Source organism: Camelus ferus, chromosome 17 (genome assembly GCF_009834535.1).
Source record: "Camelus ferus isolate YT-003-E chromosome 17, BCGSAC_Cfer_1.0, whole genome shotgun sequence".
Taxonomy (NCBI): Eukaryota; Metazoa; Chordata; class Mammalia; order Artiodactyla; family Camelidae; genus Camelus; species Camelus ferus.
In genome coordinates this window covers 25984696-26010853 of record NC_045712.1, presented here as the reverse complement: position 1 = coordinate 26010853, position 26158 = coordinate 25984696, and the positions used below count along the sequence as shown (strand labels likewise).

The window sequence follows — 26158 nt, the reverse complement described above, 5'->3', positions numbered from 1 at the left end:
AGACAACAAAGGGGCACAGATTCTTGCAGAACATGCTATGGTTTATGCTACTAAGACTCATGGCTCATAGATTATGTGTGTCTGTGTGGTTGTGGTCTCTACCTGCACATATAACAACCTTCAACATTTTAATCTTTCTCTCCCTTGGCCTTCCTGCTATTTTATAACACTCTAATTCATAAATGTTTACATCTACTTAGGGTTTACTCCATTCAGTAACACGATGGAAATAGCTAAAGGCCTTCCAGGGGAACACTCCATCTTTTATCACTTTGATCACTTTACCTTCATTGTCACAACAACTGTGTATGATTGGTACTGTTGCTTCCCTTATGTTATAGGTGAGGAAATTAAGGTGCAAGGTAATGGCAGAGCCATAATTTAGGTCTAGATATATCCCCCTAATTATGCCTCCCTGGAAAATTCATGGTGAGGCTTCAGAGAAACTATGTGGAAATGTGGTATGTGTGCCCATGTGTGCCTGCCTTTCAAGACATTGTTAAGGGAGTCTGTCACTCACCAGAGGTTAAGAATCACTAATGTAGTTGCTCTGAATCCCATCCTTTGTGTCTCACATTATGAACTTCTTTCCCTGGGACGTTTGTTAGCCTACCTGAGAGCCTTTATCCATAAAGTTCTGTTGGCTTGGACAAAAGGGAAATTAAAAACATGGGAGCCTGGCCTGATGCATGTTGGAGTGTTTTTCTTTTCTGATTTTAAGTTTTAAAAGCCATATCAGATGTATTCTGCCCCCTACAGACTGCTCAGGTTCTGGGGTTTGTGCATCATGTGTGCACATCTGGCTGGGAGATAAGCCAAGGCTCCTAGAAGCCAGTCTCAGTCCTGCCTTGGGTCTGAGTTGAGGTATCCTTTTCGGAGTACCTCCGCATGCCCTATGAGAGGCTGAGTTCTGAATCTGACGTCCTGTCAGGAAGGGTTAACATCACAAGATATTTAAAACAAACACATCATTTCAGTTTATGGAAAGTATATCTTAGAAGGGCTTAGATTAAAGAGTAGTTCATATAGTGTTTCTGTATAATCCTGGGTAAGTAAAGATGTCAAAGGCCCTAATAGTTGACTTTACCTCTTTGAAAAGCTCTAATTCAGGATCTGTTGGCTTGGACAGAAGGAAAATTAAAAACACAGGACCTGACCTAACTATTATTTGAATGTTTTTCTTTTCTGATTTTAAGTTTCAAGTGTCGTCAGATGTATCACGCCCCCACAGACTGCGCTACAATCCGGAAATGGCTAACGAAGTGTGCAGACGACTCTGAAACAGCCAACTACATTAGTGCTCACACTAAAGACGTAAGGACTGTATCTTACCTGTCATGGATCTGCCCTCCTTAGTGCTGCCCGGCACTTGCCTGGGAGATTTGCCATCTGAGAGCAGAACACCCAGGGCCTCCGGGCCCTTGCTGGAGGCAGACCTTTGCTCAGACTTGGCAGAATTTGCAGCAGTTTATCATAGTATGCTCTCGGTGCATTTATTTTAATAAAATGCTGAAATGCCTGGAAAAGTTTAACCCATAGGAGAACTAATTAGAAAACTAGGTTTTATTGAATGCCTTCCAAGCTTTAACAGCTGTGGGAGGGAGTGGTTGATGGCTACACCTAATAAACAGCAAGACTCTAATGCAAGCCCAGGCCTGTCCAGTTCTCATTCTGGAAACTTCCCATGGGAAAGCATAGCCTACAGCCCCTTGAGCCCTGCGTGACTCAGCACTCAAGGCTATAACCTGTGCCAGTCGCACGCTGAGCTGATGTACCCACAAGCATAGCTGTGACCGTGACATCATTAAGCATAGTCCACTGTCGGGGCAGTGGGAGAGCACAGCATTAGACTGGTCTCTGCATTGCTGCCTGGGGTTCCCGGCAGCTGTCAAATGAATAAGAGTGAGCGAGATTTAGAGATTATTTCCTTGCCCTCTCCTGGAAGCAGAAGTCCAGGGAAGCACCAGGACTTAGTCTAGAGTCGCAGCTCTTGTGCTGCTTTGGCATTTCTCCCAAGCAGGCAAGCTTTCTACTGACTCAGCTTGTGCTTAATCTGAGCGGCCTCATGGCAGGGACAGATGGTGGAAGACTTAGTGGGGCTCAGCTGGTGCTTGGAGTGTTTCAGAGCCAAACATGCTGACCTCATTTCCTTGAATTGCTGTTCCAGCCTCAGCGACCCGCCACATTTAAGTGAGATGCTCCTCCCCAGAAGTGCTCGCACGATGAGCTACTGGGCTCGGGTGCCAGGAGCTTTGTGTAATTTGTCTTAGAACCGGCCTGATGGTGCGTGAGCCTAACGGCGCCCTTCTGTCTCCTCAGTGTCCCAAGTGCAACATCTGCATTGAGAAGAACGGAGGCTGCAATCACATGGTGAGCAGAAGCCTGTACCCTTTGCTTATGTGACATGGAGCCTTTGGTCATCGTGCCTTTAACATGTTCTCTTCTGTTTCCCTCTGACAGCAATGCTCCAAGTGTAAACACGGTGAGTCCCAGTCTTGGTGTGCGAGACCTAGTGCACAGTCTCTGCTTATGCACGGGTCTCCATTGCTTGTTTAGTAAGTGCTTTTGTGATGAAGTGACAAAACAAAGGGCAGCCTCAGTCACTTGTAGTCCTGATAACCAGAGTAAAGCAGCTCTTAATTTATTGATTTATTATTTTTTGGTCCCTTGTATAATCCCACTGCCATCTCACTGACACGTGTAGTCAGAAGTCAAGTTTGGGATGACTCTTAGACCCTCATGAGTCCTCAGTCATCCAAGAAGAAGGTCTTAGTGTGTTCTTTTTATTTTTGCCAAGACAGGTAAGTAGCATGGGGCTTATCTGTGCTACCTTATGGATAGATAGCTTTTAGAGCAAGCTGCACATGGTTTTACTGGTGGTAGTAAAATAGTAGTTTTCCTTTGACGTTCTGTAAAGTTTTCAGAGGGGGTCTTGATTTGGCCTTTCAGGCTTCCTTCATCTGTTAGGAATAGATTACATAGAACCTGTTGGTTTTGCTTTCCTTCCTGCCAAGAAAATCAAGTAAAGAAATAAAATTTCTTCAGGTAGAAAATATGCCCAGATGGGTTTCCTACCCAGTTACTTAGATGCCCACCAGGAGGTCCTGAGAATTTCTCTTTGTAAGTGCCCACCTCATTCTATCCCTATGTTCTCCCATGAGCCCACTGTAATCAGAGTAGACATGGCAAGATTTTAGAAGGGAACAGTGACTCTGAAATACAGAATGAAAACAGGCCAAGGGTAGTGACATGTTTCCTCAGTGATATCCCACTCTGTCTCTGTGTGTGTGAATGAGAGGGACGTGTGTCATCCACTTAGAACAGTGCATAGGACACACATACAGTTTAAGGAGAAATGACAAAGTGAACACCCCAGTACGCACCACACACCTAGTACTGAAGAAGTCCCCTGTGTGTCCCTCCCCACCCAGAGTTAACTGCCGTCCTTTGCGTTGCTGTGTAGTGTCACCACCTGCACGGGCAACCCTAAGCAACGCAGTGGTATTTGAAACAGTAGCAAGCAAGCCCAGCCTAGCTGATTAAGGAGAAAGCAACATTGGCACTGTTCAGTGAAGGCTCCTAGGAGAAATGGACAACCTCTAGGTCTCTGGGTTTGGCTTGAGCTTCCCCACATTTTACAAAAGCACCTTTTGGGAAGTCAGTGAGCCAACTTATAGGAATGAATTCTGGGAAACAGCATTTACCACTGTTGGGATCTCTGGCAGAGACAGAATATAGAACTGTTGTTGGCCTCTTTCCATTAAGCCACAGTGATTGTTTGGATGTATAGCATCCAATGGGGATCTTTATTTTTTCCCTCTTTGCTTCCTCAGTGTGGAAACCGAGTCATAATTCTGAGTATGAACTACTGAATAGCTGTGGGCTTTATAAAAATGTGCTTTTTCAGAAAGAAGGAAAAAGGGGAAAGCCTTTATTTCCAGCTTCATGTACAAAATCTTTCTAGGACAGGTGTCAAGAGTAGGAGGTAGTCAGGAGGGTAGATGTGTCCTGAATGATCAATTGGCCTCAGCTCGACATACTTCCACTTCTCAGCAAGGCATTCACACAGCAAACCAGTGGTCTCGTGTAGTCTGCATCTGCCTGTGTTGGAATAAAAAGGCATAAAGCATGTGTGCTCATGGAACTAAGACTGTCCTTAGGCTGGTCTTCACGTTGGCAGGGACAGGCTACAGGGACAGTATGATGTGACAGGGATGAGAGGTGTACATTCCCTCTGGGGAGTTCTGGTCAGGTGATATCCCCACCAAGAGGGGCAGGATCTGTTTATCCCCCTCCTTTGCTTATGCCTGTGGAGGAATGTGGGCTGTCTCGTGTGTAAATGCCTCCTTCTCTGTTCTGTGCAGACTTCTGCTGGATGTGTCTGGGAGATTGGAAGACCCATGGCAGCGAGTATTATGAGTGCAGTCGGTACAAGGAGAATCCCGACATTGTCAATCAGAGCCAGCAAGCCCAGGCCAGGGAGGCCCTCAAGAAGTACTTGTTCTACTTTGAGAGGGTAGGTGTCCTCTCTTGCACCTACTCCACGAGGGTGGGCTTCTTCCATTTGGCCTGCTGGTGTGAAACTCCTACTGACTGGTAGCCACAGCCAGTGTGTGCACACAGAAGTCAGGAAGTGGAGCTCCTGCAGTGGCCTGGGTGGTGCCGCCCATAGATGGGGCTTTCAGGCTCCACAGGGCAGCCACAGCCAACAAGGAGAGATGGGGTGCTGACCTTGTTCAAATGATGGTTTGAAGGATAATGAAGAACCATAAGACAGTCTTTTGCAACCAGTGCCTTGTTTGTTTGTTTGTTTTTAATTTAGGTATAATTGGTTTACAATATTATATCCAGTTTCAGATGTATAGCATTGTGATGCACAATTTTTAAAGATTAGACTCCATTTATAGTTATTATAAAATATTGGTTATTTTCCATGTGCTATACAATATGTCCCTGTAGCCTATTTATTTTATACATAGTAGTTTGTAGTACCTCTTAATCCCCACCCCTATCTTGTCCCTCTCTCCCATCCAGTGCCATATTAATATTCAGATTCAGAGTGCAGTTATTTCCAGGGAGACCCTTCAGAAGCCCACAGAGCATGGCACATGTAGTTTCTGCAGGTACCTAGCTTTGCTTTGTCCTCAGGGCTGGAGCCATATTGCCCCAGGGGTAGAGTGATCTCGCAGGCCGGCAGCTACTCTGGACAGGGTTAGTAGTGCGGACTGGAGAAGCCCCCTTCTGCACTCCCAAGGACACACAGCCCCCATTAGTTAGTTAAAGCTGTGGCCATGCCCTGCCGGCTGAGGTGTCTGTTCTCAACTCCTGTGTGAACCTCTGCACCTTCCCGGGACTCCTGCAGCTTTCTCCCTTCTCTGTGCCCCGTAGTGGGAAAACCACAACAAGAGCTTGCAGCTGGAGGCACAGACTTACCAGCGGATTCATGAGAAAATTCAGGAGAGGGTCATGAATAATCTGGGGACATGGATCGACTGGCAGTACCTACAGAACGCTGCCAAGCTCTTGGCCAAGGTCTGTACCACCTTGCTCTTCCCAGCCCTGTCAGGCCCAGACCTCTGAGGGTGGGAGGCACTGTAGGGGGCAGGGGGACTTAGCACCCTGTGCAGCCCTGCATGCTTCTGCTTACGGGTCCACGTTTCCCTGGGCTGCGTCCACTGAGGACCCAGCCCTCTGTGGATGTCCAGGGGATTTCAAGAAGAGTACTCCAGTACCTCTGCAGAGAAAGACCTGCAGAGAAAACTAGAGCCCTTTTCTTCTTTTGTCCCATCCATGCATCACTCAAAGGAAAATAAGAGATTGTCTTTGGACAAGTATTGAGATAGATGTGTGGACTCTGATGTCCGACTCAAGAGGGAAGAGCCGTTGAGGCAGCTGCTGGTAATAAATCACAGTGTGAAAAAGGAACTGTGGGTGTTCTGTGACCATTTTTGTTTCAGTTTTTACCATGTTGTCCCCCAATTCATCTTTTATTTTCCTTGGCCTCATTTCTTTCAGGCCCATACCCGTAGAGCCAGGCTAATTTGCATGGTGGGGTAAGAGCTGTAACAGCCACCTGAGATCCACGTAGGTTAGCGTCATAGACACAGGTCCCTTGTCTTCTCTCTGTTGCAGTGTCGATACACCCTGCAGTACACGTACCCGTATGCATACTACATGGAATCTGGACCCAGGAAGAAGCTGGTAAGGCGATGGATCCCTCTACTCTGCCCTTTTTGCCTCAGAGGTGCCCTTCTCTACCAGCCATTGTAGGAGAGTGGGGACCAGACCTGGTTATTGTGAGGGCAAAATCAAAACAAAACTGGCAATTATAAAATCTCATCTCCAAAGTAGATCTCAGGTGCCAGCACTTTGTGTAACAGGAAGGCAGATATACTGAAGCCCATGAACAACTTTATTTAGAGGATGACTGGCTGAAAATGTCTGTGGCCACTTGGGAGGCCAGTGCCCATGCTTTGGGAGGATAGCAGCATGCATATTCCTAAATATAGTGGACTTGTTTTACATCTTTAATTCTTCATCTTAGATGTGGGTTGTTTCCCCTGATTATAATTCACATTTATTGTTTCATTGTTGGCAAATACAGAAAAACATTTACATCATCCATCATCCCACCAGAAAGAAATGGCCACTGTTAGCATTTTCCAGCCTTTTAAAATTAATATTATTTCTATAATCAAGGTTTTATATATATAACATTTTATTGGTACAACAGTTTAGTGCTGGCAGCTGTCATTATTTACCAGGCTGGTAAAATGCCATTTTTTAATAGTTACATAAATGTTCCATTATATAGTCGTACCGTCATTTGGGGAATTTATTGTTTCTGTTTTTCACTATCATAAATAAGACACTGGAAAACCTCTTTGGGAGTTGTTTTTTGGAATGGGTGTACAATTACTAAGTCAAATGGTTTGAATATTTTTAAGACTTGATTTTTCAGAAAGGCTGAAAAAAATGAAGTATTCATTGAACACAGTGTCTGTGAATATCCATTTTGACCTGTTTTTGCAGTATCCATTTCCTTATATGTTCAGAGCATTCTATTCAGTGGCTAAAATTCTTCCTCTTTCTTTGGGGGCGGAGGGTGAGTGAGGCCTTGCCATGTGGCTGTGCTCCAGGTAGCCTTTTGATTGGCTTCTGGCTCTGGGTACAGGAACTAGCACTGCTCTCTAAGGACAGTATCAGGGTTGTCTGTAGCTCATTGCGAGCCTGAGGTGCTGCGTCTGCCCCTCCCATCTGCAGGCCCTGCCCCGGCTACAGCCCCCTCTCCTTTTGACCCTCCTGCTCTACCCATACAGTTTGAATACCAGCAGGCTCAGCTGGAGGCTGAGATTGAAAACCTGTCATGGAAAGTGGAGCGTGCGGACAGCTATGATAGAGGGGTAAGTGTCTGTGGTCCTCTTGGACCCTCTGTTGCAGGTGAGGGAGGGCTGGTGTGGTCATGGTTAGCATGGTGGTCGGCATGTGGACTGGCTGCTGCTGCTGAGAATGGTGGGAAGGGCAGCAGTGCTTTTGACTCCTTGGAGCCCCTGGCCTGGTGGCTGCTCCCTGCTCACGGGACTGGGCCCTGCAAGCACCTGTCTTACTTCCCTGGTGCAGGACTTAGAGAACCAGATGCACATAGCAGAGCAGCGGAGGAGAACCCTGCTGAAGGATTTCCATGACACCTAGGTTGGGACATGGACATGCCGGAGTGAGGAAGATGTGGCTGCAAGGTCTCCCGGCTGCCATACTGCATGCTGCAGGCTCTGCCTTTCACGACCCCAGGCGACAGCCAGGGCCCCACTCCTGAGAGACACTGGCCACACACCTCTTAGTCAATTTCTGTTTTTTTCTCATCTTTTCGCTTTTTGTTTCTACCAGGGTAGAGGCCATGTTGAATTGGCCTCTTTTCAGGACCTTCAATTCCCCCTGGATGGTTATTGGGAGGGAGGGAAAGTTTTTTCTGAATGACTATTAATAGTATTAGATCATTACAACTTATGTAATTGTCAAAGGTTGTACAATTATACAAAAGGGGGCAAACCATAGAATTACACAGAACCCTTTTTAAAAATAAATTGGCATTGGAGTGTTTTACCCTCTAGCTATTTTACTTAGAATGTAACGTATGCTGCCTGCCCACCTTTCCTCAGAATGTCTACTTACTGCAAGAGGTTTCCCAGGGTGGCCTTCACTTTCCAGATTCATATGTGTTTGGTACAGCTAGAGTCCCAAGGGAAGAGTATGGGCGGCAGATGGTGGGAAACTGAGTAGGCCTGTGTAACAGGTGTGGAGCACAGGGAATCACATTGTGCCTCCTGCCTGGTCCTTGTAGACCCTTTAGTGGTCAGGTATGCTGCCTTAACCTTGACAGTGAGGAGACAGTACAGAACAGAGTCTTGCCGTGGTGTGTCAGTCGTGTCTGATGGCGCTGCAGGCCTGTGGACTGATGTTTATTCTTGAAAGTGAGGTTTACCTAGGACTGGCTACTGAGGCCAGAGCCCACAGCATACCCCGTAGGTGGGCTTGTGGCCCTCCAGACCAGGGGACGTGAGTTCAGCAGTTTCGTTTTGTCTCCTAAAGCTAGAGATTCACTTTTAAAGGGAATTGTTCTCCCAAATAAATTTGTTTTACCTTGGTCCCTTCTTTTGTGCCAGTGTTCCAGTGGTGTAACTCTGACCAGGTTCACACGCAGCCGTGCCTGACAGTGTCCTGCCACACTCTCCTCTGGTGAACGTCAGGGTCAGAGTTCAGCATGGCCCTCCCATGGGCTCTGGTCGGCCTGGCTCAGGGGCCTTATTTGCACAGGTGGTTTTCATGTTACTTGGAGTGTGTGTCTCCATGTTACCTGCTGTGGGGGTTGGATGTGCTCCCCCTGGCCTGGTTCAAGCTGTTGGAGGAGATCATCTTTTGGGTCTGGGAATCTGAGGCCAGGAGGGTCTTTGGTTTGTGGTCCCAGTTCCTGTGCTAGAGAGGCTGGACAGAGGACGGGGCCAGCTTTTCCACAGTTAGGACAAAGGAACAAGTGGTTTGTGTGGTATCCTGCCTGTCCTGAAGTTGGTGCTGAGGGCCTTTCAGAAATTACACCTGTGATCTCCTGGGGTGCCTGTGGCCTTTTTCAGTGCCTCCACTCTGAGACTGGCAGAACTGTCTGTATTCAGCAGGGCCTCCTTGACCTCCTGGAAGAGTTGCTTGGGAGATCTGTGATTAAATATTGTGTTGGAAATTCTTTGATATGCAAACATTTTCACCTCAGTCAGTAATTTCCCAGGTACCATGTAAGCTGTAAACTGAATCACTCTTGGGGACAGAGGACAGCTGTCCCCTTGGGGTCATGGGGTACATGGCTGGTTGCAGGCTCCCTTTCTCCCCACTCAGGTTTTGCCTCTTCTTCTTATCCCCTGCAAGGGAGGGATAGTGGGGTGGAGTGAGGGGATAAGTTAGGAGTGTAGCAGATGAACCCAGAATTGGATGGTGGTGAGCTAACTGAATGAGGAGAGTGCCTGCTGGGGGTACCTAGGGGTGGGGCGTGACTGCTGCATTGGCACATGGAAGATCCTGGCATCTGAAGCCTTTACCTCTCCAATGCGTCCTTTCTCTGTCACCACCCTGGCACAGGCAGGACCTGAGTTGCAGCTCTGTACCTTAAGTCATACCCTGGGCATCCCTGGGCGTTTTTGGACTGCACAGCTGCCACATAGTGCACTTGCATCCAGCCGTGGCCCCAACAATTGGAGCTGCAGCAGGTTCTGTGTCCAGACTGCAGCCTTTGACCTGTGGAGAGCTTCCTTTTGTGCTCCAAGTGGCTGTCCCTCATTAATATCATCAGGAAGATGGGAAAAGTCAGGATTTTTCTGCCCTGCAAAGGAAGGCACGGTGTTTTCATGAATTTACCGTGTGTCTTTGTCTTCTTCAAAGAAAAAGTTGAGGCGATGTCATCTGCTCAAAGTTGAGTGGTTTATTCAAAATAAACTGAAAGTTTCTGATTATAAAACTGTGTGAAGTCTTTCTTCAGAGGATCCAAGTAGCCTTCTGAGCCAGTGCCCCAGGGGGTTCTGCCAGTGAGCACCAAATGGGGGCCTTACTATTGGCCGGCCCCTCCTCCAGAGGGCTGTGAAGGCCCCACTGGCCTGACTCTGCTCTACCTTTGTTCCCTTTCTGGGGAGAGGGCACTGTGGAGGGAAGTGGAATATCCTGGCAGTTTTGGCTCTCCTTTCCCTCCCTGGGCACAGGCCAAACTGTGCCCCACCAGAAACAGATCCCAAGATGTGTTAACGTACTGATTCTAATGCCCCACAGCCCTGCTGATGCCCTGAGCTGCATCAGAAGACTACTGAGTCCAAAGGAGATGTGGCAGCGAAGGGCCAAAGAGTATGGCGGGGATAGGGGTGAGAAGATGGGTTGTGGCTTCACAGGGGCCCTGGGGTTATGAAGTGATGACTCTAGGCATAAACTAGAAATACTTTGAGTTTAATCCCAAAGGTTGAAGTCAGGAAATGAGGCTTCAGTTCTGATTAAGGGGGTCCACATTTGTGGTGTCAGGAGTGGCAGCAACTTCAGTGATAGCTCAGAGTCGAAGGCTCCAGAGCTGTGGGCAGCATGCACAGGACAGCCCAGGCCAGGGAAGTCCCAGACACTGCCAGTATGAACTTCACAGCTGCTCCTCTTTGGACTTCTAATGTGCCAAACCCAAGGAATACAATGGTGTGCAAAAGATACATGGGCTCTACTCTCTAGGAGCCCTTCAGAGCAGAGTAGGGAAAAAAAGAAGCTCTCCACAGGCTTTGGCACTTGGCGGCTAGTATGTCCTCCCACCTCCATATTTGGTGCTAATCTGAGTTTAATTTTCTTCTGAGGCTATGGTCCCAGTTATGGAAAAGTCTTTTTCTCCTTCTTCATATGTGCCAGGTTGAGGCAAGGAGTGTTCCTGTGCACCTGAGCACTTGCTGCATTCCTGCAGGTTACACTTAGGGTGCCAGGGCTCCTCCAGGAAGCCCTCTCTGACCACCCCACACTGGGTTCCTCGTCTATGCTACCCCGCACATCAGGCAGTTTCTTTCTAAGGCCTGAGAACTGCAGGCCTCCCCAGGAGGTTCAGATCAACCGCAGAGCAGACCTCCAAGGCGTTCTTGGTCTCCTACACTGGCAAGTATCAGTGCTGAAAGCCGTGGTTCCTACACCACCACATGCACAGTCATCGGCCTCCGCGGTGCCCCCAAACCACCACAGTAATGAGTCATCTTTTAGCATGGCCTCCTTGCTGCCACCCTACTCCTGGGAGCAAGAAAATGTAAACCATACTTTCCTGGCAAGAGGGAAGTGCGTCTTAACCCGGGAACCGAGAAACTACCAGTGGGGTTTCCTTAACTGTGCAGCTCTTGTCTGCATCTACGTTTGGGGGGTCGGCGTCTGTCCTGGGGAGTATGCATCTCCGCCTGACAGTAACACAGCTCGGAACGAGAAACCCTAGCGTGGGCCGGGGTCCAACGCACAGAGATAGGGAGCGCAGCACCGCGCGGCATCCTGAGGCACCGTCTCCTCGTGACCACGGCGTGCGCGGGCTTGGCGGCGGTTGTCCCGGCGACGGCGCGGCGCGGCGCGGCGCCGGCATCCGCGCGGCCCCTCCCCTGGGCGCACGCGCGACCTGGACGCCATGGCGGCGGCGGCGGCGGCGGCGGCGGCAGGCCCGCGGCCTGAAGCCGTGAGACCGCGGTGGGTGCCGCCCGAACACGACCCAGCGCGGGCAGCAGCAGGGCTGGGCGACTGCGAGGACGTACCGGTCCGGCCGCTGTGCAAGCCCCGCGGCATCTGCTCGCGCGCTTACTTCCTGGTGCTGATGGTGTTCGTGCACCTGTACCTGGGCAACGTGCTGGCCCTGCTGCTCTTCGTACACTACAGCAACGGCGACGAGAGCAGCGACCCCGGGCCTCAGCGCCGCGCCCAGGGCCCTGGGTCCGCGCCAACCTTGGCGCCCCTCACCCGGCTCGAAGGCATCAAGGTGAGCACCGCACCCCCACCCCCAACCCCCAGCCCCCAGCCCCCAGCCCCGGCGCGCTGCAGGCCCCGCACCGCCGAGCCCTTGACTGCCGGCGCTCAACCCCAGGCTCCCTGCGCTGTTCCCTGCGCCGCCCCCGGCCTGCCGCGCTCACCCCCTCGGTCGCCCGCCGCCGCGCTCCGCTCCGAGGCGCCTTTTCTCTCCTCGGGTGGCACGGCCTGGCGCCCTAGCTGCCCGCTGTGCCGCTTTCCCTTAGGTGGGGCACGAGCGCAAGATCCGGCTGGTCGACGACAGGGATCACTTAATCCGAACCCTCAGCCTCAAGCCGCTGCTGTTTGGTAAGTACGCTGGGCGCCCTCCCCCCCCCCCCCCAAGGGCCAGGGGCTGCGGTGCGGTGGCCGCATTGAGGCTCATTTGACCACGTGACTTCTGTTTTGAAATGGTTGCTCCAGAGTAGCCCTTTCCTTTCTACCCAGAGTTTGCTCCAAGTGAGGTACTCGCCCCCACCTCCATAATAGGGTGACATGGTGACCTTTCCATACTCCCCTCTGTGACCCTACTCTGCAGCTGATCCTTCCATCACAGAGCTGGGCAATGAAAAGATAAGCATTTCGTTGAAACTGTCTTTGGACACTCCCTGCCATGGTTAATTCTGTCACATTCTAGAATTGGGGGAGGGTCGGAAAAACTGATAACCAGGTCCTAGCTGATCTCAGGGCCTCTGAGGGGGAATCCCACTCCCAAAGTGGGCCCTGTGGTCTGATAAGAAGCAGGCTGTCCAAATGTGGATAAGCTAGTGCGCCAAAACCTGTCCCATGAGGGTAGCCTTTGCTACCACAGTTTGGGATTCTTAGGATGAAGTTTTGTGTTCAGCCATTGTAGTAGACAAAGCCTTTCAGAGTGACCTCATTTGGAACCAGCATCATAGCTGAGCACACATTTTCTGAGCCCTTGTTATGTGCTAGGCTTCATGCGATCTTGTGTAATTTTCACAACCCCTCTGGGAGGTGGGTTGTAGATCTCACCCTCAGGCTAGTGGGTGACAAAGTGAGGCACAGAGAGCTCCATTTGCTTGGCCAGGCTTACATAGCTGGTTCACTGTGAAGCTAGGATTAGAACAAGGCAGCCTTTCTCTGGAGCCTGCACTCTAAGCCAATGTGCTAGCTGTGAAGACTGAAGCCCTTCAAAGACCACCAATGTCAACAAGACTGTCTTTGACTCCATACCCATGACCCTTCCCAGGATAGGTTTGTCTGGCCCAGTCCTGGTTACCCAGCCTCAGTGGCACACTTACCTGCAGACCTGAGGTGTTCCTGGCTGCTGGGGGATGGAGTGGGTAAGGGGATTTAAGGAGGGGACTGGGAACCAAAGCAGAGCATCTGAGCACATGCTGTTACCCCCAGAGCAGAGGGCTCTGGGTGGGGATTATGCCTAGACCTGTGAGACCGATTTCACATGCATGCTGTCTGAGTGAAGGTAGGTTATGATACAAATCCTGTTGTGAGAGGGGCTCTAAAAGATTATTATGATTATGATTACTGTATAATGTTGAAGTCTGTGCATAGCACTATTTTAGGTGTTGGGAACACAGTATTGGACAAAACAGGAAAGTAAAAACAAAACACCTGAAGCTAACATTCAGATGAGGAGACAGACAAAAAATAAACAAATAAGTAAACACACATGGTGTGTCAGATGGTGATAAGTGATCACAGACCAGTAAGGCAGAACTTCAACTGGGTTTGGCCAGGGTGGGCCTCCCTGAGAAAGATATTTGAGCACAGACCTGCAGGAGCTGTGGGATCAAGCCGGGTGGCTGTCAGAAACAGGTGGTCCAGGCAAAGGGAACAACTCTCCCCATCACTACTACACAGCTGTGAACAGACACATCTGAGGTGGGTGTGCTTTCTCTCATCAGCCTTTTTGGGACCTGTATATACCTAATTAAGATGGATGTTAGGTTAAGTGAACCATGAGGCCATAACCCCTGACCCTTACCCCCTAACATGCAGCTTGTTGTGTCAAAGTCCGACAAAGCAGAGAATGAGAAACCCAGACCCAAATTCTCCAAGAGTACACTACAGGAAGCAGAAGAGATTGAACAGAAGGTCGGTTGATTCTGGTTAAGCTGTCAGATGGTCTCTGTTTCTGCAGATGAATGACGGGGCATGATTAGGAGAACAGGGCAGTTGCAGAAAGACCTTCCTGATTGAGGTTCTCATTTCCTCCAAAACCCTTACATGACTTTTGAGTCTTTTGGTGAAAAATGTCCCAGGTTTTACCTGAAAAGGCCTGGGGCTCGCTGCTTGGTGAAATGAGATGAGACAAATGAAGAAGGGACCAATGATTATAAGAATTCCACTTATGAGACAGGCCAGCCACATGGGAGAGGGTGTCCAAAGAGGGGCGTTCCTGAATGTGGTGTTGGATGAATCCAAAGGAGGAAGCCTCACCCCAAGAAGGAGCAGTGTCTGTCTGTCTTCTGTGCCTGCCTGTCCATCCATCTACTGTCACCCTAAAGAGGCAGGAAGGGCCCGAGGAGAATGGGCCTGCTGTGGGTTCTGCCACCACTACCCTACTGTGACCCACCATCAGGGATCCAAGATGCCATGGCTCAAGGGGTAGGTGTTCACAGTGTAAGCTGGGGAGGAGGGACTGGATGTTACCTCAGGGTGTCCCCATCTCCATAGAAAGGCATCCCACCACTTCACAGGGAAATCCCCACGCAGCCTCCAGCCTCTCCCTTTGGGGAACATTTCCTGTTTCCCACTTTTGTTCCTAGAGACATTTGGCAAGTGGGACCTGGCCATAAAAGGCCCTACCCTAAGTTCCGGGCAAATACCTGTTTGACCGATAGGCATTTCCCAAGGGTTTGGACTGTCAGAAGTCAGATGAGGACTGTCTCATTCAGTTCAGAAGGGAGGTCTTCCAATTCTGAGTCACTGTCGCCTCCCTGGGGACATTGCTTTCTCTCAGGTGGTTCACTTCTCCCTCCACCTCACTCAGCCCACATTCATTCCTTATTTAAACAGCAGATCAGCTCTCCTCACTCCCTTCTTTAAAAGACTCCAAGATTTCCCATTTCATGTCTAAGTCTCATCTGATCCCCAAGGCTCTCTCACCTCTCAAACCTCATCTGCCACTCCACCCCTCACTCCCTTCCTGCTGATTCTCAGGCACCAAGCTCACTGCTGCCTCGGCGCCTTTGTGTGTGCGGTTCCCTCCACCAGAAGGCTCAGTTTGGCTTCTCCCACAGAGGTTGCCTTCACCCCCATCACTCTGCTCAGACCTCCCCTCCTCAGAGCCTTCTCTCCACCTCAGACTGGTCTTAACGGTTCCTCAGTACTCTGCTGCGTCAGCCTGCTTGTTGTTCTTCTCAGCACTTAGCATCATTGGAAACTATCTTCTGTATTTATTTGTCAATTGTGCCTCTGCCCCTAAAGGTGAGCTGCATGTGTGGGAGGCCTGATCTGTTCCCACTGTGTGTGCAGCGGCCAGTCTACTGCTGACAGTTACTGGCTACCTGGAGGGGTTTACTGGGTACTCTCAGCCAGCGCAGCACCTGTCTGTCTGCTCAGAGTGGTCTCCATCACCATCCGGGCCAGGTGCCTCCCAACTTGCCTCCTCTTCAAGAGCAGCGGGGGGCACTTCCAGTGGGCCAGCAAGAGTTTTAGTACACGTTCTTAACTAGGGTAAATGAGTAATTTTTTTTTTTAAATAGAGGTAACTGGGGATTGAACCCAAGACTTCATGCATGCTAGGCACACGCTCTACCACGGAGCTGTATCCTCTCCCCATAAATGAGTAATTGACAGCAGTACTACAACAAACGATTTATTTTAAAACTATCACTGCTTTAGCATAGGATTTCCAAACACATTCTTTCTCTGATTAAAAAATACAATTAGGCAGGTACATAAGACCACTATGCTCTCTTGACAAGCACTGGAAGCGCAGAAGTAGGGAAAGAATTTTAGTGTGCATATTAGTTCATGTTTGTAAGCAGCTTAATGCAGTTTTCTATATGCACCCACCCCCCTGCTGGTCCACAAGCCTGCTGCTGGGCAGAACTGTGGACCCAGTAAAGGTCAGGAAGATATAATCGAGTCTGCCTGGGGCTTGACAAGTTGCATGGGGCCTGGGTGAGTGTAGCCTGAGGCTGCATGCCTGCCCCAAGGCTCAGTGTAGGGTGTTGGAGTTTGTGGGCAGCAGCAGGGCATCAGCCAGGCTGACATCCCAGTTCTGGGAGGGACAGAAAGGTGGTCTTGCCTGCCCAGCATACACAGCTACCTTTTTCCAGGCAGGGCACTACTGGCTCAGGAAGGGGCCCCTCACTGTGACCATGTAGGTGGGCTTCCATCCTACTTGAGCCAGTCCTGGGTGAGCCTTGGGGCTTCTCTGGACTCTGATCTGCAGATATCCATGGAGGGCAGCAGAAAGAAGGTTTTATGTGTGTCCAGGGGAGCACATGGTTCACATGACCACTGCAGAGGCTGTGGCTGTGAAGTCCCAGGCTCTCCCTGCCTGCGTTAGCCGCTATTCTGGGCACTGGTGATGGCGCCACCTGCGCACAGCCAACTGCAGATTTCGGTGGCCCTGGCTCCAAGCATAGGCCGTGGTTACCAGCAGACGGTGACCCTGTACCTCCCCACACAGCACGTAGGTCCCAGCATGCCTTCCACGCAGGAGGTTGTGCACGCACGTGGCATCCAGCTGCAGCCAGCGTCGCAGAGTGGGCGCCAGCTCCCCAGGAGACAGTGGGCCCGCCTTCAGAACCTCTAGCCGTGAGTCCAGGTCGCAGTCTGAGGGTCCGGAGGACGACCCATTGCGCCGGGAGAGCCTAACTTTCACTGCTGAATGGGATCAGAGGGGCAGGGTGATGGGTCTCCCTCTGGGAGTATACCCCCTCCTTCCCTCCACCTGGTGAACCAGACTCTTGTCTGATGCTCTGCTCTTGGAATCAGGGTCCTAGAGAAGGCCTGTCCTCTTGGCTGTTATTTTAGCAATGTCCCACGCTTATTAAAGGAACTTATTTTTTAGTTCTAACCAGGCGTATCATTTGAATATCCCCTCTTTTGTTTGAGCATCAAGCCAAGAGCTGCAATGAAGGCACTTGTAAGGGGTTGTAAGGGGTGCCGGACACTAGGGGCTCACCAAAGTTGCTAGCGCAGAGCGTGTCCAGAACCTCCTTGGACGAGCGGGTGTCCTGCAACTCACAGTCCCTGCAGCTGGCACGTGGCACTGGGGGGAAGGGTGGAGTGAGGCTCCCTCTGGGCCCCGGGTTGGGGAGGGGAGCCATCAGCAGGGGTCTCTCCCGCTTTCCCTTTGTTCTTTCGCACCTGTGAGACCCATTTACCTGATCCCTGAGAGGAGTGATTTGAAAGGGTGGGGCACAGCCCTTGGGGCTGAGCAAGGGCAAGATCAGCCTAGAAACTGTGCAGAGACTCACGTGGGCGGCTCGGGCGGGAGCCATTGGAGACGGCAGCCACGCAGAGGCCATGGCCTGTGGGGAAGCGTCCGCAGTGCAGGATGGCTGGCCAGGGGTAGCCGTAGCAGGCCATGACGGGTGCACAGCTGGCCCGCACAGCCTCGCACAGGCTGCGGCACGGGTAGATGACCCTGTGGAGGGGGAAGAGGTCAGGGCCAGTGGGACACCTAGGACCAGGGTTCCTAGACTCCAGGCTGGGGCCTCTGGTGCTCCTAGCTCCAGGCTTGGTCAGGAACTCTGCTGTTGCTGGGCAACGACACCCTGGTCACATAGCAACAGCCCTGCAGCCTGGCTTCTTGCTTGCCAGCTGTAATCTTCGCCCTCAGCCCTGAATCTCCCTTCTTGTCTTGTATTCCTACCTCCCCTCCCCCGTCCCGGCTCCTTTCCAGTTTCCAGTGCACCTCCCCCTGCAGCTCCGGTGGACTTCTCGTGCCTGGGAGAGGGGTGTGGGAGGGGCCCTGCCCTCTGGGCCTTCTCTCCCCATCTTGGAGGGAGAAAGCAGGGCCTCCCTCTTGTCCTGAAAGGCCTGCAGGCTGCTGCAGTTTCTGGCCAGTCCTGGGGTTGGCAAGGACTGAAGAGGCCCAATCCTCAGGTTCTGAAAAAGCCCATTCTTGCTGCCACAGGCATGGTCACCCTGAGGCTCCAGGTCCTAGCTCTGCAAGGAAGAAACCGAAGGAACTGTTGTTCCGGGGATAGGTTAGGCTGGGGAAGAGGAATCAGCCTTGCAGTCTCTCGACTCCCTGAGAGAAAAGGCCACCAGATGAGCCGTGGCTCTATGTCTTGCCCAGATCCCTTGGGCAGACAGACTTTCCACTGGAGAGGGGTCCTCAGCCCCCTAGCCTAAAGCAGCCTGTCGCCTTGCCCTCCCTTGACATTCCGGAGCCCTTGATGATTTGTGGATCCAGATCCACAAGGCGCTCACCATTGCTGCTTCCCTGCCTATGTCTCCTCTGTCCCGTGGGCACCTGCTCCTCTCTTCCAGCAACGTCTTGACAAAAAAACCCCTTCATCTTCCCGTTGGCACTCGACACTGATAGGTACACGGCAGTGGCTAGTGAAGGCCCCCCGCCCTCACCTGGGAGCCCCTGCCCTACCTGTCGAGGCACACGGGGGCAAAGAGGGAGCACAGGAAGAGGCGGGCATCAGGGTGGCACTCCCTGGCCAGCAGGGGCAACCAGCTGGCTGACTGCTGGATGGCCTCAGCTGTAGTGTCATGGTCCAGCAAGTTGGGTAGCTGCATCTCTGTGTAGCCAATGTCGTGGCACAGTGCCATGGCCTGGGGAATGGGCATGCACCGCGTGGGGCCCCAGGGAACCCCTTCCCTGCCGTCACCCCATAGCACCACCAGTGCCACCAGCAGCCACGGTCCTCGATCCATCACCTGCTTTCTCTGCCTTGGTCTTAATGGCTTGAGGCTGGGGGCTTTATAGGGCTATACCCACACCCCAGGAACCAGTATTTGCCCAGCTCCCAGGTGCTTGGACCCACCTGGTGAGGCTCCAGTGTGCTGGCCTGGGCTGTTTGCTTTTGATTAGCACATGGCAGGGGACTTCAGAGACTGGTGGCATCTCCTTTGGGCCTGTGGATTACTGGCACCTAATAAACTGAAGAAACTTGGGCCTGTGTTTTCTTTTCTTCTTTTGGCTTACTTAATTGTTTATTAATTTTTTAAGCCATCAGGAGCCGAGTCTGTTGATTAGCAGTTTGGTCTAACCCATTGTCCTGCAGCGCTGCTCCCCAGGGGATGGCTCACACCCTCTCTGGGTTTGCCAGGTTGGGGGGATCAAGCAGGCCAGGGGCGAGGAGCCCTTGTCCTGTCCTCAGTGTCATCACTCTGGGTCACCTACCCATGGAAGCTGGATCTGGTTGTGAGCATGGGGTCTGGAATACAGCAGCCTGCGTGGCCCTGGCCAGCTCCCTGATCTCTCTGCACTGGAGGCTTCTCATCGGGAGGGTGGGCGAGTTAACAGGGTCTCTTTCTAGGATGAGTATTCAGATTTCAGAGTTGATGACAAGCTTGTGTCAGGACACAGAGTCTGTGCTACCTAAGTGTGATCTGCTGTGATTACTGTTAAAAGCTGCTCCAGTCTTGGCTCTGGGTGGCCGTTTTCCTTCCTCTTGGCAATGACTGGAACTTCACGCTGGGAGAATAATCCAGAGAAGTGGCAGACCACAGTGGCGGCACGGCCCTTCCTCCGTCAGTTCCTTTGTGGGCCTCTTGTCCCCCTGTCTTAGGAAATCTTCTCTTCCAGGAACAAGGGAATGAAGCAGGACTCAGGCTCTGAGCCTAGATGTGCCTGGGGCCCCTGGGTTGTGGGCTCACCAGGTGTGAGGCACGCGTTCCAGCTCTAGCGAGCTGCTTGTGGAGCTGGTGTGGGGGTATCCAGCCACTGGGGCCAAGCCCCAGGCCTGACTGGCCTTTACTCGCGCTTAGAGGCATGGAGTAGGTGTTCAGTGTACATCTGTTCCCAAAACAAAGGGCACTGGGACATCTCAGAGCATCTGCCAAAAACCTGAGTGATCCCCACTGACCTCCCAGCACTGGGCAGCTCATCCCTGGGCAGATGACCAGTGCCCACTTGTGCAGGAGAATGGAGGGCAAGGGCTGGCCTACAGTGCTGGACGTCTTCGCTTTGTTTTTGTCTGAACGACGCTGAAAAGTAATAATAAAAGCAAAAACCAGCCACCATCCCCCTGCTTTTAAAATATATACCCATTAAAGAGTAGAGGTTAACCCTCTGGCCTTTGGTCTCACCCCAGGTTGGGTTAGCCCACACCCAGCTTACCTCTGGCTCACCTCCCAGGACTCCCCTGGAAAATGTGTGCTCTCAGCATCAAAGAGAGAGGCCCCATGCTCCAAACACTGGCCAACCTTTGCAGGACAACTTGACCTTGGGGTCAGAGTCCAGAACAGATGTAAAGGGGTATGTGGAGTCCTCCTGACTTGGTGACCAGCAGGGGACAGGGAGCACCCAGGAACTCTGCAGAGAGATAGGCAGTGGGTGCATCAGTGCCGTGGCTTGGACCTTGGCCTCACCCACCTCCTCTTCTGGCAGAAATCCCTGGCTTCCTGAGTGATGAGGAGTGTCGGCTCATCATCCACCTGGCACAGATGAAGGGGTTACAGCGCAGCCAGATCCTGCCCACCGAAGAGTACGAAGAGGCAATGGGCACAATGCAAATCAGCCAGCTGGACCTCTTCCAGCTGCTGGACCAGAACCACGATGGTCGCCTGCAGCTCCGTGAGGTTGGGATCCTGGGACCTGGATTAGGCACCAGGGTGGGGGTACCCAGAATTATCTTTTTGGTGGCCATTTCTCTTGTGCTGATCAATTCTGGCCTCAAGAGTCAGATGCCACCTCAGATCAGCTTGGACAGGCCCAGGCCCAGGCCCAGGGTCCTCCCTCCTTCCCTGGAGAGCCCCTTGCTGCCCTTGGAACCCCAGAGGATGGCAGAATTCACCTGGGGGTTTTGGCATTTATTGCCACAGTTCCTGGGTGGTGTGCTGTCTGTGGTTTGATTTCCTTGCTTCCATTGCTGGGGGCCCCACAGAACTCATGGTGGGTAGGGTGGTAGCTCAGAGGGGGCCAGAAGTCTGCCGCTCCCTGCATACCCCACACCCAGGCTTTTGAGAGTGGTCTTGGTGGGGTGTAGGGTCCCTTGCCTATACAGAGGCCCTCAGTGAGCCTGCTAATGGCCCCAGTGGTCATTTGCTGGCCAGGCCTCCCCATGGTGCCTATTCCCTCTTCACACCCAGGCCTTGGCCTCCCCCACCTCACCTGGAGTGTCTGAGTGGAACATAGGTCTGTCCTTCACTCTGCTTCCAACCAGCCAACAGTGCTCCCCATGGAGGCGACAGTCCTGTGAGGGCTGGGAATGCTTATGGCTCTCAGTTTTCTTGACTATCTTCCTGGTCTCCTACCCATGTGCCTCTGGACCTCTCTGCCTACCCTCACTCCAGCTCAGGGAACTCGGTCTCTGTCCTGTGTCCTCACCTAGGCCCTGTCACCTGAGCTCTTAGCCCTATAGCAAGAACTGGGAGGCTGTCTTTGCTCTGGTGACTCTCTGTCATTGGGGCCACACCACCGAGGCACCATTTGTGCTTTAGGTCCTGGCCCAGACTCGCCTGGGAAATGGACGGTGGATGACTCCAGAGAACATTCAGGAGATGTACTCTGCGATCAAGGCTGACCCTGATGGTGATGGTGAGCTCATACCTCGCCACAGTTCTGCCCCTGTGAGCCCTCACAGCCAGATAGCCTGTATGCACAGCTTCTAGAGTAGCCAGAGATGAAGAGGTGAGGATCCAGCCTTGGCCTTACCCCTGGGAAGTAGGCAGGAGCCCGGCCCTCCCATTCCCCTTGGTGACAGTCTCCAAGGCAGTTCTTGGAGACTTTTTTGACCTCGTCAGGCAGCATCTGGGTGCAGGAGGTAGGGTTGCTGGCTGGTGGAGGACAGAGTGGTAGAGCAGGAGCAGAGGGACAGTGAGATCAGCTTGAGTTTGGCTGTTCACTCTGCTCCAGCTTCACCTCTCTAGCCAGGCACACAGTCCGCCCCAGCAGACTGCCTCCCTGCTTGAACCAAGGTCCCCCTTGCCTTCCTCTTGCCCACCTGGAGTCATGCTAACTGCTGGGGGTGGGCGTGGGCAGAGGTGCTGTCATGTAAGCACCCCACCCATTTGGTAATAACCCCCAGGAGGTTTCTGAGCTGTAGTCATCACCCTCATGCCCAACTTCTGGACCAACTGAGGAAGATACATCTGCCACACAGAACTTGGAAGAATAGCCTTGTGGCTGGTGAACCCAGAGTGGAGAATCTGGCCAGGGCCTGTGGCTAGAGGGGTGTCATGCTGCTACTGCCCCTACATACAGAGCTAGTGACAGACTCACAGCCCTTGAGGGCCCCCACCATCAGAGAAATCTGGGCCAAAGCATGGAAATGTCTCAGTTGGGGGTCAGCCAGGATAACATGGAGCAAGAACAGGGGAGAATGTTCTCATTTGGGAGCATGGCCTGGCTTTTTCTGCTGAGGTGGGCTGGTTACCTAGTAGGCAGGACCCGCCAGGTGTATTCCGCTCAGAATGGGACCTGAGGTCATGAGGGGACTTCTGTAGTGTGGAAGGCCCTGGACAAAAGCCAGCACTGAATGCTCTCTTTCTTCACCCTCTACAGGACCGCAGGGTAGCCACCACGCTCTACAGAGCCAGGCTGGAGGGCCAGGGGCAGTCCTTGGCCTAGGGTCCTGGCCATATGGCTTAAGCTTCCTTTGGAGACCCTACTCTGGCCAATCTAATAGGGGTTGGGTTTCATCCTTTGGGGCCAAATCAGGGCTTAAACTGAGAAAATGAACTTCTCTGGGTCTTCCTGTAGGGCCTGATGTGACAGAAGCCAACTTCATCTGACCTGAGTCCAGGTTGGGGGACAGGTGCATATGGCCCCCCAGTGCCTGAGGCCAGGGGTAGGTAGGAAGGTGCAGCCTCCCCACCGTGGCCTCCCGCCATGAGCTTGGTGGGCGTTGATGGTGGGTGCTCTGTGCAGGAGTGCTGAGCCTGCAGGAGTTCTCCGACATGGACCTTCGAGACTTTCACAAGTACATGAGGAGCCATAAGGCAGAGTCCAGCGAGCTGGTGCGGAACAGCCACCACACGTGGCTCTACCAGGGTGAAGGTGCCCACCACGTCATGCGCGCCATCCGCCAGAGGTGAGCATCTGAGGCTGCCCTCCCTTTTGCAGTGGGAGAAGTCCCTGGCTGCGTCCCAGGGAACAGAATTGATTAGCCAACTCAGGATTAATTTCTACTTGTTAGATCAGGATTGGTACCCATTAGGAACTAGGCAGTTAACAAAGGCAAATTAGCCCTAATTGTGGGCAAACAATATTCATTTGGGATTAGGAATAGGTGGAATGTTTGTTTTCTGCTAATTAGAGAAATGACCTCTTACCTCTTTCCACAGGACCCCCTGCCCCTGAGCAGTCGGGCTTTAGATAAACAACCTTCTTCCCGGACGGCGTTTCTCACCCCCTCCCCCAACTGAGTGGAAATCTCATCTTTCCCACCCAGTGGATGTCTCTGGCATCCAGGGAGAAGGGCCCATCATGAGTAACCCCTTCCTGCTCCCGGAGGGCCAGTCTGGGGTGGCTTAAGGGGCTTCCAGGAGAAATAGGCAGGGGCAGTGCTTGTGGCAGGCCCAGGGTCCACCTTGGCAGCTCCTTCAGGGTGCTACCCGGCACAGGGCTTGCCCAGCTGAATGCTGCCTGCTGCCCACCAGGGTGCTGCGTCTCACCCAACTCTCACCTGAGATCGTGGAGCTCAGCGAGCCACTGCAGGTCGTGCGGTATGGTGAGGGAGGCCACTACCATGCCCACGTGGACAGCGGGCCTGTGTACCCAGAGACCATCTGCTCCCATACCAAGCTGGTGGCCAATGAGTCTGTACCCTTCGAGACCTCTTGCCGGCAAGTACCTCCCACCTGGGAGCTGCCTTCAACTCCCAGACCAGGCACCCCCATGGCACAAGTCCAGCCCTGCCCTGAGGCTATGCCCTTTTATCTGGGGCCAGGAGAGCTCTGGGCCATCCTGGTCGAGGATACCCTTCCCCCCAGGGTGTTTACCAAGTGGCCCCAAAAGGGTGGCCATCTTATGTCAGTGGCCAGACTGAGAGACCCACAGACACTGAAACTAACCCCCATAGCTCTCAGGCAAGGGGTGAGGTTAGACCCCCCCAGTTCTTCCTGCCCCCTCCCCTGGTTCTGATCCTGTCTCCACCTGCTCTGCGCCTTTGAAGCTGTGTGCCCCTCCCCTGCCAAGGCATGGCGGCAGGTTTCTCTTCACGTGGCTGCTCTGGCTCAGCCCCTTCTAGTCGCTGCCAGCCCCCTGCATGATCTTGCTGCTTCTGCTAGCCTACCTTACCCAGCTGGCCCTTGGTTCAGGCCATGTAGTTTAGCTAGGTGCACCTGTGGTCTTGGCTGCCAAAAGACATTGTGATACACAGAAAGACTGGGTTTGTGGGGAGAAGAATGGACTGGGGACATCTTGGCACTGACCTGCTCTGTTGTCACTGATCCCAGCCTGCCCCTCTGGCCCTTGGGAACCTGGGCAGCTTATCCTGCCCACAGGTAAGCCCTTGGGAGTGTCCACAGCTGGGGACCTGCTCAACAGCCCCCCTGCCTTACAGCTACATGACAGTGCTGTTTTATTTGAACAACGTCACCGGTGGGGGCGAGACTGTCTTCCCTGTAGCAGACAACAGGACCTATGATGAAATGGTAAGGGACAACTGGGCAGTTACTCTGGTGGGATGGCAGGGCCTTGGGCAAATGTAATTCATACCGGTATCCTCAAGACCTGGGATCTAAGTGGTCCCCTGGGCACATCTGACTGGTTTCCCTCTGGCCACATTTGTTTGGCTGCTTGGCCTCAGCTCCTGGCCATAAAATAGGAGTAGCTTGAAAACTATACCACCCTGCTGCCCACAGAGTCTGATTCAGGATGACGTTGACCTCCGTGACACTCGGAGGCACTGTGACAAGGGGAACCTGCGTGTCAAGCCCCGCCAGGGCACAGCAGTCTTCTGGTACAACTACCTGCCTGATGGGCAAGGTGAGGACCCGTGGCCAGCCCAGGGCTGCCTTGAGGGAAGCTTCCCTTTACCCAGCATTGCCTGACACTCTGGTGAGCTGTTTCCGGCTGCCCTTCAAATGGTTTTCTGCTCTTAGTGTCGCCCAGAGACCATCCTCAGTGACTTCAGCAGCCTGCACCTGTGCAGCATCCTGGGTTATCAGGAACCCTGTGCTTTCCTGATGCTCCAGCCTTCCAGCTCACTGGGGCTGGGGACATATGTCCCTTAGTAACCCATACTAAGAAAGGCTGTGGACAGGCCTGGCAGCAAGAAAGCTGGTTTCAGAGGGCCAATGGTGTTGATAAGCCATTCATTACAAAGAGGTGCTGAGCCCCCAAGGAAGCCCTAGAGCCAAATTTTTGCCACTGAAAGTGTGCACAGCTAGGCCCACCTCTGCCATGCACTTGGGCTATGTGAGGTCAAGTTCAGATCAGCCCACAAGTTCGGGTCTGCCCAACCTAGTCTCTCTGGCCCCTCCCCTTTTTCACACCATCTTCCTCTCCTAGGTTGGGTGGGCGACGTGGACGACTACTCACTGCACGGGGGCTGCCTGGTCACGCGCGGCACTAAGTGGATAGCCAACAATTGGATCAACGTGGACCCCAGCCGGGCACGGCAGGCATTATTCCAGCAGGAGATGGCGCGCCTGGCCCGCGAAGGTGGCTCCGATTCGCAGCCGGAGTGGGCCCTGGACCGGGCCTACGGCGATGCGCGCGTGGAGCTCTGAGGGGAGTGTCCACCCGGGTCCCCAGCCGCAGGTCGCCGGCCGCCCGAGGTCGGGGGCCATGCCGTCCCCTTGTCCAGCTGCAGGCCAAAGGCCTGGCCAGTATCTTGGCCCACCCCCGCCTCCAGCCGCGATTAGGACACAGTTCCTATAGCCATGTTATTTATTGTGTACAGACCCGTGCTGCCCCGACAAATAAAACCACGGCTTGGAGCCGCAGGCCCAATAAGCTCCAGGTGGGTGGGAGGGAGGAAGACTGGGCGAGTCGGAGCAGGCGGAGGCCGGGGGCGTGCAGCGGACGTCACGTGAAGTGGGGGCAAGGGCGGCCCAG

General features: G+C 52.8%; 3 protein-coding genes across 7 annotated transcripts in view; 2 read left to right on the top strand and 1 right to left on the bottom strand.

Annotated features, from left to right (window-relative positions):
• Positions 1-9997, top strand: part of ARIH2 (ariadne RBR E3 ubiquitin protein ligase 2) — a 45725-nt gene extending 35728 nt beyond the window's left edge. For 2 of the 3 annotated variants that reach the window (XM_032458550.1, XM_032458552.1), the window contains 8 exons: positions 1197-1314; positions 2320-2370; positions 2461-2482; positions 4365-4516; positions 5389-5532; positions 6133-6201; positions 7320-7403; positions 7621-9997. In XM_032458550.1, the coding sequence (XP_032314441.1) occupies positions 1197-1314; positions 2320-2370; positions 2461-2482; positions 4365-4516; positions 5389-5532; positions 6133-6201; positions 7320-7403; positions 7621-7692 (712 nt within the window). In that variant the 3' untranslated portion in view covers positions 7693-9997. Of the gene's footprint in view, positions 1-1196; positions 1315-2319; positions 2371-2460; positions 2483-4364; positions 4517-5388; positions 5533-6132; positions 6202-7263; positions 7404-7620 lie in introns of all 3 variants that reach the window. The other variant, XM_032458551.1, reaches the window with a different exon arrangement.
• Positions 9998-11399: 1402 nt separating this feature from the next.
• P4HTM (prolyl 4-hydroxylase, transmembrane) lies at positions 11400-26051 on the top strand. Of its 3 annotated transcripts, none has more exons than XM_032458543.1 (9): positions 11612-12001; positions 12255-12336; positions 20543-20733; positions 21595-21691; positions 23024-23186; positions 23755-24064; positions 24601-24750; positions 24961-25084; positions 25610-26040. In XM_032458543.1, the coding sequence occupies exons 1-9, from the start codon at positions 11657-11659 to the stop codon at positions 25828-25830; spliced, it is 1683 nt and encodes a 560-aa protein (XP_032314434.1). In that variant the 5' UTR covers positions 11612-11656; the 3' UTR covers positions 25831-26040. The 3 variants fall into 3 exon arrangements, with proteins under 3 accessions (XP_032314433.1, XP_032314434.1, XP_032314432.1); XM_032458541.1 differs by having other exon boundaries at positions 11613-12001; positions 23755-23940; positions 24660-24750; positions 25610-26051; XM_032458542.1 differs by lacking the exons at positions 24961-25084; positions 25610-26040 and having other exon boundaries at positions 11400-12001; positions 23719-24686.
• LOC102512399 (secreted frizzled-related protein 5) lies at positions 15964-19097 on the bottom strand. Its single transcript, XM_006174147.3, has 4 exons — positions 18581-19097; positions 17448-17617; positions 17153-17239; positions 15964-16851 (listed from the first exon to the last, which is right to left on the bottom strand). Exons 1-4 carry the CDS (start codon positions 18862-18864, stop codon positions 16535-16537), a joined length of 858 nt encoding a protein of 285 aa, XP_006174209.3. The 5' UTR covers positions 18865-19097; the 3' UTR covers positions 15964-16534.
• Positions 26052-26158: the final 107 nt, after the last annotated feature.